General features: G+C 40.2%; 1 protein-coding gene across 2 annotated transcripts in view; it reads right to left on the minus strand.

Moving 5' to 3' along the window:
• FAM13A (family with sequence similarity 13 member A) overlaps positions 1-17,647 on the minus strand; it is a 188,753-nt gene that overhangs the window by 55,737 nt on the left and 115,369 nt on the right. For both annotated transcript variants that reach the window (XM_077815021.1, XM_077815022.1), the window contains one exon: positions 6,446-6,487. In XM_077815021.1, the coding sequence (XP_077671147.1) occupies positions 6,446-6,487 (42 nt within the window). The remainder of the gene's footprint in view (positions 1-6,445; positions 6,488-17,647) is intronic.

The following is a 17,647-nucleotide window of genomic DNA, read 5'->3' on the forward strand; positions in this document are numbered from 1 at the left end:
TGCTCAATCATTTCTGCCTCTGTTCTCCTTGTTTATTTATGCTATTTTAAAATATTGCAAATAAACTTCTGACACGAATAAACTGAAAGCTGGAAATTACAATCAGTGTAGCATGGACTTAGGCAAACTGAACACAGCAATGTTACGGAGAGGCATGCATCTCAAGATAACTAGTTACTGGTTGGATATCTTTGGAAATTAATCTTAAAAGATCTTGAGTATGATTTCACATGTAAGTCATCAAGGTAAAAATATAGGGTTAGAGTCTCATCTCTGCTCTGGCACCTTTACAAGAGGTAAAAGAGCTGGAGTGGTGTAAATGGGCCCTAAAAACCCTGTTTCTGCCTTGAGGAGGATTCCCCTCCAGTGTAAGCACTGCGGAAGACAGCCATAAGGTTGTCCTCTGAGAACCCCATTACAAGACCAGGAGTAGCGGAGCTGCTGGGAAAGGGGGATGGAGACAGGAGCGGGGGGTGCTGGGGCGGGGCTGCAGCACACAACACTGTGGAGATTCTGGGCAGGGCTGTGGCCCTTGGGGTAGCCCAAGGAAGCAGCCATAAAACTTAGACAGGCCCTCAGGGCTGTCTAAATTATGCCAGAGTCCTCTCCAGCTCCCAGGGAAGGTCAAGACTTGGGAGATTTTGAAGGTAGCTTAAGCCACCTTCGCCATACCCCACTTGGTCTACAAATTCTGTGTTTGTGTCTCTTAGAGAAAGTCTACACTGAAAAAAAAAGATGTGTTCTTAACTCAGGTTAACTAACTTGGGTTAAAATAGCAGTGAAGATCCAGCAACTTCACTTTTAACTCATGATCATGAGGGTGCCCTGCCTTCTAGGTTTTAACTCACACTGTTAACCTGAATTTAAAGCCGAGTCTCCCTCCCTTCACTGCTATTTTAACACCAGTTAAGAACACAATTTCTTCTTCAGTGTAGACATACTCTTAGAGGCATAGTCCAGAATTTCACGTATAGTTCTTTGTTACAATAAAGCTACCAAAAATGTGCAAATGAGGGTGATTTCATTTTGCACTTGATCCCACATTTGTCATGGCTCCCACAGAGGTCAGAACTAGAAAAGTTTGGGTACCACAACTCTTTACCTCTTTAATTAATCTTAGTCTTTTAATCTAAACTGAATATACCCTGTCATGATTTTGAATTAAACTTCCCAATATCTGCACCTTGTGCAGAGTGTATCATTTACCTATTATTGCACTTGCCATATGAGTTACTCAGGAACTGAAAACCTTCTCCCCTCTCCCCCCTTCCCTCCCCACGCAATAACAGAGGCACTGCAGAGCAAAATGTATTACTGTCGAATATTAAACATTGTAATTAGAATTAGTCAGAACATACCGTACTATAATCTTGCACAGGACTGGCTTTTCCCTTCTGCCCCAGGGAAGGCGCATTAAAACAGCATGGAAAACATCTATAAATTTAATCTAAAACATTAAAAATATTTTTAAAAGCATACAGTGTTGCTTTCTGGCCATCAATAATGACCTATAATTATCAAGGTCTCAGGCTATGGAGAGCTCAGAGCTTGGGACTAATGCTATCATTTGCACAGGAGGTTACTTACTTTATGCAGAGAAGCAAAATGTTCAAAAAGAAAACGTAAATGATAACCAAAGGAAAATTACAGAAGAGGCAAACAAGTTCACTCTTCTAGCAAAGCTGCTTGAGGAAAAATGCCAGTGAAAACAGTTTCTACAGCTTTTTAAAAACAGAAAAATTCCGAAGTCTAGTTGGTACATAATTCCTCTGGTTTAACAATGGGACTTTTCAATATTTAAATGTATCAGAAGATGTTGGAATCTATCTAAAAGTTATTTATTATCCAGAATCGTAATGTTAGGTGCTTTCTCCTTTATAGTTTAAGGTCTGTAACAGACCTTGTTTTGTCTCAAATTTACAATTCCATTATAAAAAATTTGCTTCATGCTGAAATTTGATGTACAAATCTTCAAAGCAGAAGAGGACTCTTTTTTGTGTATAAAATCTGAAAATGGTGATGTGCTGCAAATGCCTAGCTATGTCCAACCATGGTAAGGACTTGATTTCAACCTTCTCTTAATATTTTCATTTTTTGGAAGTTCAAATGTAACACAATTAGCCTTACCGTAATGTGGTATACTGTATTTTCATGGTTATCTTAATGCCAGGAAAAATTAATCCCATGGAGAACAGCAATTCTCCTTTGCTTTTCTTATATATGCCTCCCTTTATCCCTAGTTCGGGTATAATCTCCTGTGACTGGTGGACACTGGCACCTACTGTTCAAAGCAGAGATATCTGAGTGACGCAAGTACCCTGGCTAAGGCTAGAACTCTACTGGAGTACAGCAATAAGTACGCAGAGATCTATACTCCAGGCTTCTGTCGCCCCTTCCACTTTCATCTATTGCACATGCAGTGGAGCACAGAACCACCAGCCAAACAAGGTTTCATTTTTTCAAAGGGCCCAACACTGAAAGGGTTCTGACTAGCTAACATGACTCGGAGTCTCTCAGGAGGTGCTCAAGACATTGACGGATCAGCCCCTTAAGTAACAGCCAATAACTCTGCAAACAGATTTTCAATTTTGTCCTGAAAGGCTGACATCTGAATAGATACAGTAAATGTCACTGCATGACTTACCCATACAGACCCTACAGGCTAACACTCTTGTCAGTAATGCTGCACTGATAAGACCATTTCTCTTGTGTAACATGGGACAGATGTTAAAGAGAGAAAGAGTGGGAGGGGGATTACCACAAAGAAAGAGAATGGTGGCACTGAAAGGAAAAACACAAGGATAACACTGGGGAAAACCACCTGATGCATGAATGCAGTGTGTGCAGGGCCAGACTTCAAGTCAATCAAGTTTTGCCACAGACTTCAGTAAGACCTGGGTTGGGCATGGTATCATTTCAATACAGTGTTCATCAGTGGTGCTGGAACCCTTTTAATAGTGGGGGGTGCTGACAGCCAGGCCCCTCACCCCTGTCCGTGCGTCCCCCCCACGACAGCTGGGACCGGGAGCAGTGCCGTGTCTCCGTGATGGGGGGACCTGGATGGGGTAAGAGGACAAAGGCTGGGGACAGGCACGGGGCCAGTTGCAGAGCCCCGGCCCGGATCCTGGGAGCAGGGTCCCAAGACTGGGGGGTTGGGCACACAGCCAGTGACCCCACGTAAAAACCTGAGGGTGCTGCAGCACTCCCCGCACTTTTAGTTCCTGTGCCTCTGGTACTCATTAGTGAGACAGCCCTGCATCTCAAAGCAGCTCATTAATAGTAACTCATGAATCAGGCTATTTGCTTTTTCCATTCCTTTGGTTTACGTCAAGATATACCCATTGAGAAATTTCTTTAAAAATAGTCTATATGACAACATAATTTCTAGAACATAGACTTCACCACAGATCACTATTACCTTCTATTAGTTCATCTTACCAGACTGGGCGCAACTGCCCTTACTTGGAATTGACTTTGCCAGCTGCTACTTGCACGTGAAACTACGTTATCTAACACAGCTGACATTTGCTTTCCTGTTGTATAAGCTAAGTAGTCCAGAGCACTCCCTCTTATGTAACAATTTCAGTTCTAATGTTCACATGGCTTTGATGATAAGACATTCTGGAACACATATGCCCTTCAAGCATGAACTTCTAGGACAATCGCCAGTAAGGTTTTCCTTTTCTTTTATTATTGCAATATTCATATTGCAAGGTATTCAATACAGCACCTCTGAGCAAGTGCACTAGATCTTGATCAGACTTACTTGAGTAGTATTCTCCTCCCAGTTTCCAATAAAATCCCCAAAAGATGGATTTTTTTAATTAGTATATTTTAATAATAGTGGGTTACGAACAGTTTTGATTCAAAATAATAAGCGGAACATCATTTAAGTACTAATTCTTGCCCTTCGGTTGTTTTGTTTCTTTCTTTTTTTTTTTTAGTAAGATCAAGGAAAAGAAAGTTGTTTCTCACCAGGCATGGACTATGAAATACAGAATCAAGTAACTGAGTTTAATAAAAACATCATGACATTCACAAAAGTGATAGAATGTTCTTCTAGTTGGCAGAAGCCAAGAATTACGTAGCATTTGGAATATGAACAGCTCTTGTTCACATCCACCCAGCATGTTACATAACTGTCTGCATGAAATTACTGTACTACAGTACAAACCCAGAAACCGCTACACTCCTAGCAACCCATATCCCTATGTATTTACATTAAATCATTCAGTTGTTATATCACATGAATAAGGCTGCAGACTATGTAAACTTGGCTAACGGCAAACCAGGACAAATAAAATGGACCAGCAGACAGACTTATGCACTGATTCAAAGAGCTCTCCCCCACTCCCCCTGGAACAAAGTTGATTACAACACGTCATTTGCTTCCCTAAAGTCACATGGGAAAATCTGCCACCCACCACAGGAGCTCTGAACTGAAAAAGCACCAGCCGTTGCCCAGCATGCGCTGGCTCCCCTGTCAAATTACCTCCACCTGGCAACCAGCCTAACAATTACACATTTCTGATGTGTGATAAACAACACATCAGAAATGTTGGTTTTATTTACCAGTAATTGCTTCTCAGTGTTGTTACAAAGAAACAAGCTAGGCATGAGGGTTTGTATCACAAGGTGTGCTACTCCCTCTTTGCTCTTATTTGCCATTTCTTCATTTTCAAACTGCTTATTGGCTCTCATTTACTCCTCTTCAAACTTGCAAAGTCACCCCTCCTTCAGATCGCCTTCATCCATTCCCATTAAAGTCAAACCTATACTTAGGAGACCACTTGAATCTTTCTAATTTCCTCCTCCTAAGAAATATTGTTCCTCTAATCCCACAGAGTCCATCCTTCCCTCTAATAGGCTTCTTGATTCTTCACCAATAATTCCACTCAAACCATGCATCCTAATCTCTCTTGATCACTCCAGCTCAACTGATATTTTCCTGGATCTTCTTTCCAGGAGATTTCTGCTCTAAGGGAGGTCTCAGCCCTCACTAGGTCCCAAATCAGGAAAGCACTTGGGCATGTGCTTTGTCCATCCTTAAAAAAAAAAAAGAAAAAAGTACAGGCTTAAGAGCTTTCCTGAATAGGAATGCTTTCATGTATCAGATCTTAAAGGAATATAAACTTCATTTTTAACAGAAAGGAAACTCAAAGGAAAACAGTATGGCACATAATTAGTAAGAGTCCTTATTATATTCCCTCCCCCTACCACAACCTTCAGGGTTAGTCAGAAGGAAGTATATCTGTTTCAACTTTTGTCCAATGATCTTTTATTTTTAGCTATTGTTGTAACAATATCTACAAGGAATTGTCTATTTTAGAGTAAAAATAAAACACAGCATTAAGGCATAATAGATCCATGAAAATGCATTGAGATGTGGGGAAGCTACCTAGCATGGATACTACAGGCATCTATGTTAGGGTCTGATCTTGGTTTACATTTTCATTAATGATCTGGGAGATGGAACGAACAGCACGTTAATGAAATTTGCAGATGATGCTAAAATGGGTAAAGTTGCAACACCAGGCGGGATAGAGAGACAACAACAAAGGCCTCTAATGAGGTTAGAAATATGGGCAGAAAATAACAAAAATGAGATTCCACATGGAAAAATGTAAGGGAAGGAAAAATAATCTAAATGGGAGGGAATCAGTAATTCTGACAGAGAGCTAGGAGTGAAGTTTCTAGGCAACAACTAACAGGGGAAGGTGGAAATACAGTGAGAGTCCACCAGTATCCAAGTGTAAACACCAAAGAGGGAGGGGAATTATTCAGAGTGGTAGACAGAGATACAGCTTAGAGCGATGGGCTGAAATTTTAGGCTACCTAGCAATCTGCAAATGTATCTCCACTGCTATGACAATCAATAAACCACCCCCCAAACACACCTTTCAAGATCTAGGAGTCCTTCACAAGCCTCTCTCTCTCATCCAGACAGATGGCAATTCCCCCCTGAACAGGCATGTCTGGAAGTAAGGCATTTTCTTATTTTCCTGCACTGGCTTCCTGCAATAGCTGGAGAGCAGCCACTGCATGGCTGCTGACTTTCCACCCGGTTTCTGGGGCAGTGCAACTATGTGCTGTCTCTTACTCAGGCTTGTGGCAAAGCCACCACTGAGCTGGTACAGCATGAGTATTATTTAATGAACGAAATGATGTAATGAAATTATGTAATCAACATGAAAATCAAGTTCATCCGCTAACTGAAAAGTTGACCAGTCTGATGTTAAATCAAACCCCACGCCCACAAGCTTTCAATCTTTTTACATCTCAGAGGATTCACCTGCCCCACTGGCCGGTGATCATGACATTAAACAATAATCTTAGACTTAATTAGAGCCTGTTCACACATATCTGGCATCATCCCCAACATTATATTAAAATATCAAGTCCTTCCCACACAGAGAAACCAACAAAAAGGAGGAGTAGTAAATACCTCAAATAGAAGGGTGACATAGGCCGCTCATCTTCTTGGGAACTAAAAATAAAACACATTTTTAAAGTTAGTATGTAGTTCTGTTCTTTATTAGCAGGTTAATTTGTAGCAAAACATTTGATCTTTCAAAAACAAGATAAAAACAAAACACCATGTGTCTGGCCCAGAGGCTATATTCAATGCATGTATTTTGTTCTACAATAACTTATGGAACGGAACTTTAAATTATAGTCCTCAAAGTCATGAAATCCCAACTAATTTGCCAGTGATCATGAATGTGGAATGATCTGCTGTAGAACCGTCAGGAGTCACTGCAATTCTGCAGCACTTCAAGGACTATTCCCATAGCAACAATACAGAAATTCTGCCAACAGAATAACCAGACCTTTTGCTTCGTGCAGTTCCAGAATTGAATAACCTGCTAGTAAAGGTAAACCAAAAACCTTCTGTTAAACAAGAAAGATTATTTAAAAACATTTAAGATGCCAATTTAGTAACTAGGTGTGCACAGAGTGAAAAATTCTAGGCCTGATTCACCACTGCAATATGCTGGTTTTATTCTACTTAAATGAAACTGAGTTGCACTGGTATAAAACTGGAGTGGCACAGTCGTGAGTCAGGCCTGAGTAAAACTCAACCATTTTTAAAATAAATACAGATGAAAAAAAACCAGTTCCTCCTTGACTTGAGTCCATTGAGTCTCTGATTTGAGATTACTGGCCAAATTCAGCCCAGGCGCAACTCCACTGATTGTAGGGCTGTTGACAATTAGAATCAATTTAGCGCTAAAGGATTCTCCTCTCCAAAGCGCTGTTCAGTATTTGCCTTTGTATTGTTTAAAGACCAGTTTGTTCTAGTTCCCTGATCCTACTTATATTTACGCATGTGCTTAATTTTCCTGCTGCGAATAGGGCTACTCACAACAGTAAAGTTAAGCACGTAAGTGTTTGCAGGATAAGGGCTGGAAGTCGAATTGTGTCAAGGAACAGGTGTCTACATGTTTGCTATTTGTAGCATGGAAAAAAATAAAATAAAAGATTAGAGACTCATGCCAAGGAACTGTGTTGCACTCTCAGTCATACCTAAACAAGACACTGAGCGGCAATTCAGTGTTCCCACTTCAGGAATGGGATCTCCAGATTCTAAAGCAGATTGAACAGTGCAGGAAAAGACTGTTTCTGGTATTATCAACTCCTATTCACAGACCCTCCTCCAACACAGTTATGTAATCATGTCCCAGCCACCATACAAACCCAGCGTTAGAACACAAACTTCCCTAATCAAGCCATACAAAAATGCATGTTATGGTCAGATGCATCGGGTAGACAGAGACATTGATTGTAAGTCTTTGGGGCAAGAAACTTTGCCTTACTCTACACACGTATAGGACATGATCCAAAGCCCACTGAAATCAGCGGAAGTCTTTCCAACATTGTCATTGAGCTGTGAATCAGGCCCACAAAGAGCTGTGTAAATTTGGGGATCTGTATAAATTATTTTAAACATAATAAATAATCATAGTAAAAGATTTGAGAAACTCATGTGCACTGGAAACAGAGAATTCTCTACAGTCTTTCCATTGTTTCAGAAGCTTGATATCACGATCACAACCAGGACATGGTGGTCAGGCCCAATGGTCAGAGCCAAGGGGTGGCCAGGCCTCGAGGTTAGCGTGGAGCTGGAGTCAAGAATAAAGACCTTGGGACACACCCGGGAGTGTGGCTGGGAAGCAGAGCTGGAGGTCAGAGCCAAGGATCAGAAGCTGAATGCCACAGTCAAAGGGTGAGCCAGAGAAGTCAAGGATGGAGAAGGGTAGGAATTGAAGAGGGCACAAGAACAGGAAGCAGAACCAAGAGCAGCTGTAGCGTGGAATGTGTTGAGCAGCCAAGCAAGCTCTGGCTGCTGCTGGGCCAAGTAGTAGCTTAGCTACACCCCTCGCCCAGTGAGGAAGTGCAGTCAACCCAGCAGCCCCTGCCAGCTGTGCCCAGTGAGTTGCCAGGAGACTGATCCTGCTGCAGCTGGCTCCCTGACACTTAAGATGTCATCAGCTCTTGAGAGAGATACACAGAATCTTGGACTTTGGTCTTATCAGATAAATCAAGAGGGAAACTGATTGTTATATGAAAATTACTGCTAATGTTTACATTTACACAGGGCTGGCCTAACTCTGCCTACACTGAGTCAATTGAGTTTGATTTTGTTGAAGTCAGTGTAGACTCCCACTGGCTTTAATGGGAGCAGAGCTAGGCCAGCAGTGAGGACTAGCGAAACACCTATCCTTAACTCCATGACTCGTTTGAGATGTTAAACAGTGTAATTTCGTACATTTACAAAAGTATCTTGGTATATATCTTTAAGAACAGAATAAAAGTGAAAAGAAAGTTTCTGTGGATTTGTTGGAATAGGGCCAAGTACTGTACTCTGACATACATCAGCAACTCCCAATGGAGTCAAACGGAGGCTGTCTGAGCATCCACAAGTTGAACTTGACCCTGAGCCAGCCACATACAGCTTCATAAGCGAAATCTGCCTCGGGCTGTATTTACTGACTCTAGCCAATGCAATTACAGCCCCACCATAATGAACACCAAACATATCCATAAATAATTTTTTAAAAACAGAATGAAATCAACCCAGCATATAGAGAGTACTACAGGCATGTTTCTGCATTATCCTTTTCATCCCCTGTTGGAGTGCAAGTAAGGGAAATGTCTAGACAAGATGACAGATATCTGTGTCACTAGATGGCAAATAATCTTCATGATGAAATGACAGCTCCATTCTCTGAGAAAACACCTATGTTTTTAGGTTCCACGGTGGTCTAGAATTCTAAGGCAACATAAAATACCACCGAGAAGGGAATGGAGGCTACTGTTGAAATTACGAGATCTGGCAAAACCCAGGATGACTACTTTGTCTGGAACAACAATGACTCTGCAGCATTCCCATTCCTCTAACTGATCCAACAATTCAACCATCCGTGGAAAGTTTGTTGTTCATTTCCAAAGATTAGTTCTACACTGCTTGGGCAAGATTATGCTCAGCGAGAGGGGGAAGCGGGGGTAGGTGCAATGGTTCCCCCACCTCCTGCACTGGCTGGTTTAACTGTTCCTGTAAAGGGGAGCACACAATGTACTTTTCAGAGGTGCTGTGTAATCAGGCTCCCCTGTGCCCTGTCAAGTCACTTAGTTAGCATCTCTGTTTGTGTTTAAAGTGGGAACAACACCCACCTCCCAGGAGAGCTGAGAGCAGTAGTTACTGCTTGTACAGTATTCTGAAGAATTAAAGAGAGTCATGTAAGGCCAATTATTATTATTATTGCTTTGCAGAAGACAAACTACAGCATGTATACATAACACATTCTACAAAGACAAGCATCTATAACCGAAAGAAACTAATCACAACAACATATGTAGTCCTTATGTGTGTATATTTGTCTCTCTATAATCTGTTGCCCATTCTTTATTAAATCAATAAAAAGGTTCTTATGATTCATAAGGACAGAGGCAGAGTTTTCATCATTTACTCATTATACTTCAATAACATAACAGCTTTATTTATAGCCTGAATGCCAATACAGTCCCTATGGCCTATGCAGAACATAAAAAAATAAAGCCGAAGTGCAGAACAATCCACAGTGCTGTCAGAACTTCCAGACATCAGTGTAATTTGGTATGACAACATCAAATGCCTTTCAGTACAGAACAGACATCAACTTCGTCGCACCCATACACATTGTCTTTCCCTATCTTAGGGCTCCCAGTTAGTTCCCAGGTCACAGAAAACATTACAATGACATTAAAAGGTCAAAATAACTTTCTTATATAGATATCCACTCGAGATTTTTTGATGGGTTTGTTGAAGTGATAGCATTAGCGGAAGAAGCTGCTGTTTGAGTTATATTTTCATTTGATTGCAAGTAAAATCATTGCATTATGAGTTCCATTAAACAAGTTTTCTACGTACACAAACATATATATTCATCACTATATATTTTTGCAAAGTAAACCAGAAGAAAAACTACACTGACAGCATTAGTCAGAGGGGGAAAAAAGAACCATCTCATTTAGCTTACAGAGTTATGAAATTTCACAGGCTAAATAATAACTTTAAATGCTTTATAACTGTCTATATCCACCAGCACTAACAGACAGCCACCTCTGGGATGAATGGTGGCAACATACCGTGTCACAGCACCATCACAGGGAGAGGGGAAGACTTTGGGACAGGAACACTGGGTTTTACCCTAATTTTACGAAGTATGCTATGGTGCTTTGATATCCGCAAAGAGCGAGTTATCTCAGTTTTTAAGATCTATTCCAAAAAGCACATCCTCCCCCAGACAAGTGCATGTTAGTTACTTGATTGAGTGTGCACTGGAAGGTTGAAGACCTGTAAACCATGCCCAGATTTGAACCACGAGTTCCATGTAACCTAGGCATTCCCAAAACTGGATGTTAGATTATCAAGCCCCCTGGAAATCCAAATAAAATTCCCACATATAAATTATTACCATTTTTAATTTAAAACAACATTTCGTAGCCTGCTGCTGTAAGGTAACATCTTGTTTACAAAAACACACAAATTGTAGTACGAGGAGAATTGGGAGCCTCACACAAGAGCTTTTAAACTAATTTCTACCTACTTTAACGCGTTGAAAAATCAGATGCAAGATATACAAACAAACAATGTGATTTAAACCATAAAGGGTTATCTTCCAATAGTTACACCATATCAGTAGGATGGTAATGGATTGAAAAGTATTTTGCACAAGACTCCTTTACTGCCAGCGACACTTAAGATGTTTCCTGACAGAAAGATCACAGAGTGGCACAGTGAAACATCTTGTTCTGAGGGATCTATCATTGATGACACACAGTAAAAAGTACTCCTCACCTGCTCCCTTTCAAAACATGGCCCTGAACAAAATGCTTGAAGTCTTTAAGAAATCGTAAACATTTAAGTGGACTGCACTGTGTAATAGGGATTAGACAATGACCTTTTCAGAAAGAAAGGATTACTTAGCATTTACTGCTGTAAAACCAAGTCAACTGTTTGCACAGTAGTAGAATGAGTGAGCAATTCTAACGTTAATTTCCGGTACCTTCTAGATTTCTACAGTCCTCAGCAGACTATCCACCCATTAGAACCTGCTAGTCCTTCTGTAAACTACAGAACACATGAAGAAAATAAAAATTACTGGGTTTTTGGTTGTAAATTATGATTTTCCACTCCCACCATCTCCCTGTTAAAGGTTACACACTATTTATAGCCACAAGGCACTGAATATATATGGGGAGAGGAGAAGTGATTTAAGTTAATAGTTGTCTGTTCAGCTTCCATTCACTGGCATGGCTAAGCAGTTGACTGGGAAGCAGAGGGGTTAACTATGCTCCAGACATTGATAGATTTCCCACAATTAGGATTTTGAACAGACGTGCATGGCATTTTCAGACAATCCTTCAAAAGTAGGCAGTTTCTCGCTCATCCCACAGCAACATCTAAATCCTGATCATGTCCTTGCTGCTAAAATAAATAATAAATAATAATAATCTCAATGCATTTATCTTTAGTTGTCCTTGCTGCTAAAGAAATGTTGCATTCCTGTCTCCTACTGAGCTGATGAAAAAAAAATCTGATTTGAAAGACTGGTAGAATGCCAGTAATGTTCCCTAGCTGGTGTAACACATAATAGGCTACTTGATCTTGAAGCAAATATTTTTCTTATGGAAAAACACACAAAACATATTACCCATAAAGAACAAACCAAAAAAATATTTAATGCTTTGACATCCATGAAGTTTGAACTGTTTATTGGTACACTGTCATAATCCAAAACAAACAACAAAAACACCCTTGCACTATATTTAGCCAGCAGTCAATATAGCCTGGCAGGAATTGTGCCATGCAGGTAACACACTGTAAGGGATGTATTCATGAACTCTGACTCAGTTCAAGTCAAAAGAGGGTTATTGTTTTCTCTACAAAAACTGACCAACACACACACACTGGACAACTATTATTACGAATGTGGAAATCTGAATTTAAACTTCTGAATGCTTATAAAATACAAAGCTGCGCCACTGCTTTCCTGAGCCTTTGTAAGGATGGACTCCACTGGCTCCCCAAAGATGTTCCCACCATCATATGGCAAGTTCTCAAGGTTCCACTGTGCCTCTGGTTGAAGGCCAAACATTCACAGCCAATGCATCTGTGAGTACCTATCCTGGAAATTATTTCCCTTTCCCATGGTCATGAAAGGTAGGCTGTACCTGCAGCTGACCTGTGTTCATGCTCTCAGTGAAGAATATTTTTTAAAAACAATATTCCTCATATTTCTTGTTAGATAAAGTAAGAGAACAGGTGAGCCTTTCCCAGAGCTTGAGCTAAATTCTTGTCCATTTGGACTGATAGTTTTTGATTAGGGTAACCAGTACTGAGGACTGACAAACTTTTCACCCCAGGATATCCCAGAACCCTTACGGCCCAGGATACCAAATGGCCAGTCCTGTACTTGGCTAGAGCTCTCCACAATCACACCCTTGTCAGAAAGGCAGCTCTGCAAAGGTACAGAGACTGGGAAGGACCTTGATTTTAATCCTTCATTTGTTTTAAATTAGAATAGTTCAAAATGTACTTTGACTGAAAGGTCAATGTTTTGCAGTGGAGACAAAGGAGCTAGACATCAGTAGAGTATACTATTCAGCCAAGGTCATGTTTTCCTACTGCTGTGCCATAGACTGCATGTTTGTTCTGTCCCCAAAAGTTAGATAAAAATAAAGGCTCTTCTTTCCTCTCCATCACATTTTAAAAAGCTATTCTGGACTTCAAAATAGATCAATTTATTTTTTGTCACAACACTTTTTATGGAAATACACTGTTGTTGCTACTTTTAATACAGACAATTGGAGGCGCCATGGAAAAGCCAACGGTATCAGTTTACTACTGGTATCTATGCTAAAACAGGTTTTGTTATTTTGGGCTCAACTGGGAGATCTGCTATTCTGAGACCAAAAAGATATCACAGTCTAGTTTTCTTCCTTCCATTCACAATGAGCGTGTAAGGCTAATGCACATGTGTAAGAGACAGCAACACTTTTCTTTTGCAAAAGATTTTAGTGGCACTTTTTTGTTTTGCTTATTTTGATCTTCAATATTTATAAATCTCTATAGAATATTGCATAATGAAGTTATTGGAAACATAAAACAGTCCTCACAGAAAACCGATATATCACGGTATGGTAGTATTTTGCACTGAATGTACAGTTTTCCCCACAGATTCTTCAGCACTCCATTATTTTTTAAAGCCGACGTGGTCTGAGTGAAAGGTGCAAGATTGACATACCTGATTAATCTTTATTGCATGTGATTTCTTAACATCACAACTGTTCCCTTGTACTCTCCTCCTCCACAACCATGGGAGAAAGGGAAGGATTGCTAATGAGAAATATTATCAGGATATTTCAGGTTCTTTGAAGAGAAGAAGCTTCATACCAAAAACATTAGCCATACTATCAAGGTGGGTGATGGAGAAAAAAGAAAGGAGGCGGCATAATAACTGGTAGAAATAAAATCCAGCTTCCTTTATGTAAATAAGAGGAAACACAAGTTTAACAAAGTTGTAACAGCTGTTTCAGCACTCTGAGTGGTCACCATTAAAAATCAACATTTACTTCAGTTATTAAGAGATACCATTGTGGTTTCCTACTTTAATTACAGAGGGGGTGCTGTGGCATTTCAGAAACCACTGTGGAGTAACTGTTGGCATGACCTGTCTTTGTTTAAACAGAGACCAGTGCTCTTCATTTGTTCTGTGGATGACCTAAAGATCAACTTTCATATCCAGCAAATTTCAGAAAGATTTTATGTCTGTAGCACTTCTCTTCCTGATGGCCTCAGTGCAGTAAAGTACTTAAGGACGTGTATAACTTTAAGCATGTCAGCAATCCCACTGAAATCAAGTTAGGCAAATAAGTACTTTTGCTGATTAGGGCCTATGCAACAAAGCATTAGATATCTATTCAATAACAGTTATCTTTCTCCTGAACCTATGCCACATATATAATCTAAAAGGCCCTTAACAATATTTCGGGGACCAGCCTGGCATTGACTTAGAAGGGTCAGAGGAGTCTCCTACTCCATTTTCCACAAAACCGGAGACTTTCTCTTTCTCTCATCCAAGTGTTGACCCAAGTAGACCCTGCCTTAGCTTGTAAGATAATGGCTTGTGGTGGTATGACTGCAGGCTGCAAGGAAGGCAGAATGACCTCTTAGTATGAGGTTGAGCATCTGTGCTGATCAAAGCACTGATTTATCTGGCATTTTAAAAATGGCCAATTTTATAAAAACAAGCTGAGAGAAATGTGCAGGATTAGTATGTCGTACCACTGAGAAGGTCTTATTATTAGCTAACCTATGTCTCAACAACAAGACTCAGGCATCAGTACCAAGTCTATAATAGGAAGTCATTCTCTTTTAACCTGAGAGAAATCCACTATACAGTATAGGCACGTATCATTTAAACCACAACCAAGTATCTACATGTGCACTGCCTCAATAATATATACTGATTCCTGATGACAAGGAGATGAAGGACTGCAGACTCAAAAAGAGCAGTGACACTTCCTTCAGCCTGGTCAGAGTTTTGCTGTATATTTTGCTAGTGTTCTCACATTACAAAACAGCAGCGTGGAAAGAGAAATTATTTTAATACGGCTACGATTTTGGTGCAGAGGTTTTCAAGGTAATTGTGAATTTGAATGAAGTTCATGACCCATCAGCAGTACCTCCTGTCCCACAGAGCTGGGCCTGGCTCCCCGTTCCAGGCATTGTGACCTGGCCCATTCAGTTGGAGCATCTACCCTTCTGTAGATGGAGACAGAGGGGAAGTGAGCCAAATTTGATCAGCGTTGTGACCTAGCGCATGGGATTGCAATGCCACTCACTTTTGGTCCATCTGTCCCTCTGTCTCCATCTATGGACTGGTACTACGAGCACGTGGGCCATGTTGCAACACCCAGTCAGGCCCAGCCCCATGAGACAGGAGCCATCGCAGAAGAGTGAGTGTGGGCGGGCTTGTTCTCCAAAACCCCCCCTATGGGCTCCTCACTCCCACCTTTCCCTGACTTATCTTTTCCCACACACCTCTGCTATGAAATGTATTAAAAATTTCTGTGATAAAACTGTAGCGCTAATTATAACAGCACGATAAGCAGAGTGGAATCACGCCCTTCCCCCTGCAAACTACAGGCCATATTTATATTTAATTTTGTTTATTTGCATGTTGTGGAAACTTATGATTGTGTAATTTTGTACAATTATTTTCTGCTTGTATCTTGTTATATTACTGATATGTTTATCTTTGTAAGCTGCTGTAAATAGTATTCAATCCTGTTCCTTCCTTCCTTCTTTTTTAATCATAAATCTCAACTAATTTTAATCTTAAAAAAAAAAAGAAAGAAGACAGGGCAGAGTTTTGTCTCCTTATTTGTGGTTTGGCAATGCTCTCCAGTTGGATAAAACCAGAAAATAGGTTAGAAGGAGGTGGAAGGAATGACTCCAAGTGTACTCCAGCCAAAGTTGCACCCTTTCCTAGAATTTAACAGTGGCAAGATGTACAATCACTTTCACACACATTGCACAATAAAGGAACCAAACTGACTAAGTAACTGTAAGCCTTTTTGTTTCTGGACTGCTTCTAAAAAGTTGATGGGTGTCAAGTGAACATATGGAGAGGCCCAATCTTTCAGAATAAAAATCTAGATTTTCTTCTCTGATCTGCCGTTGCTGGCAAGAGAAAGTAATTGAACTTGGTTACAGATAGTTCAAGTTAACAATACTATATTTCATTTACAATGTTGATCACATCCAGAATATTTATCACAGAAAAAAAACTGGAGGCAAAGCTTAATAAATGAGAAGATTTGCAGATCGGCTTGCACTTTAGGAGCTGGAAGCCAACTCTCATGGAGGTCAATGGAAAGACTCCCATTCAGTGGTTTCAATAGGCACTGAGTCACAGATCTAGCAGATCAGGCCTGGAACTTGAAGTCAAGAGATATAGACTGTATTCCTTGCTCTGTCATTGTCTTCATGTCTGACCTTGCATATGTCATTTATGATCTGTACCTCAGTTTCCCCACCTGTAAAATGGGTTTAATAATTCCAATCTCTACCCCCCAGAGTTCAACGGTGAAGCTTATTTCACTAATGTTTATAAAGCACTTTGGATTTCTGTATCACCCTCCCTCCAACGAACTCAAAGGATCAATATGATTTCATCAGGTTTATCTTACAATACAACTTTCTGATCAGCTGCTCATTGCTCTGAAAAAGAAAAGCTAAAACAAACAACCTGTCCACAATTCCACCAAGAAGAAAACACACTAGAATAGGAACATTTTACTCCAGCTAAAATACAGTTGTACTCATAAAAACAGAGACGGTAAATGAAACAATCAGATTGGGAACAAAGGGAGTTCGGCATCACCAGCAGCCCAGTTGGAAATCATTAGCTACACTCATCAGCCCATAAAAGGGTTTAAAAATATCTGACATGGTTTTCTTACTCCTTCCTCCAATTTGTTAATTTCTGGCAGATTGTAAAAAAATTAGAGGCCACTGAGAATCTAAATCACATACATGGCTCTCTTATCAGCCAGCTCCTTGAACCTGAGATGTGGAAGGTACATTTTGTGAAAGCAGCCACATGTTTCAACTTCATGAAGTCTGTAATATGATACACACACTCAGCTAAAATAAATAAGAAATTTTGAGTCAATAGTACTGCTAATAATAAAATTATGTTACTGTTATTCAGAAGAATACTTAATGTATTAACTCAGCGGTTCTCAAACTGTGGGTCAGGACCCCAAAATTGGAGAACCCCTGTATTAACTAAATGAAATGAAAAATGTCATTTCCTGATGCTGACTTTGAAAAACAGGAGTGCAATAAGTGTTTTGGGAACAAAGAAGTACCACATACACTCGACATTCCACCTCATGCACCACAAGAAAGTATGCCCTGGACACGTATACTGTGTTTCTCTCTTACAAAGACAGCATGTCTATTCACATACCATTCCTTCGATAAACATCTATATATAGCATGAAATGTGTATGTACAGTACACATGGTTACGTGCATAGATAATTATATAATATTCTGTGATATCTAGACAGACCTTCCCCGACATGAATAT

The sequence above is a fragment of the Eretmochelys imbricata genome, chromosome 4 (genome assembly GCF_965152235.1).
Source record: "Eretmochelys imbricata isolate rEreImb1 chromosome 4, rEreImb1.hap1, whole genome shotgun sequence".
Taxonomy (NCBI): domain Eukaryota; kingdom Metazoa; phylum Chordata; order Testudines; family Cheloniidae; genus Eretmochelys; species Eretmochelys imbricata.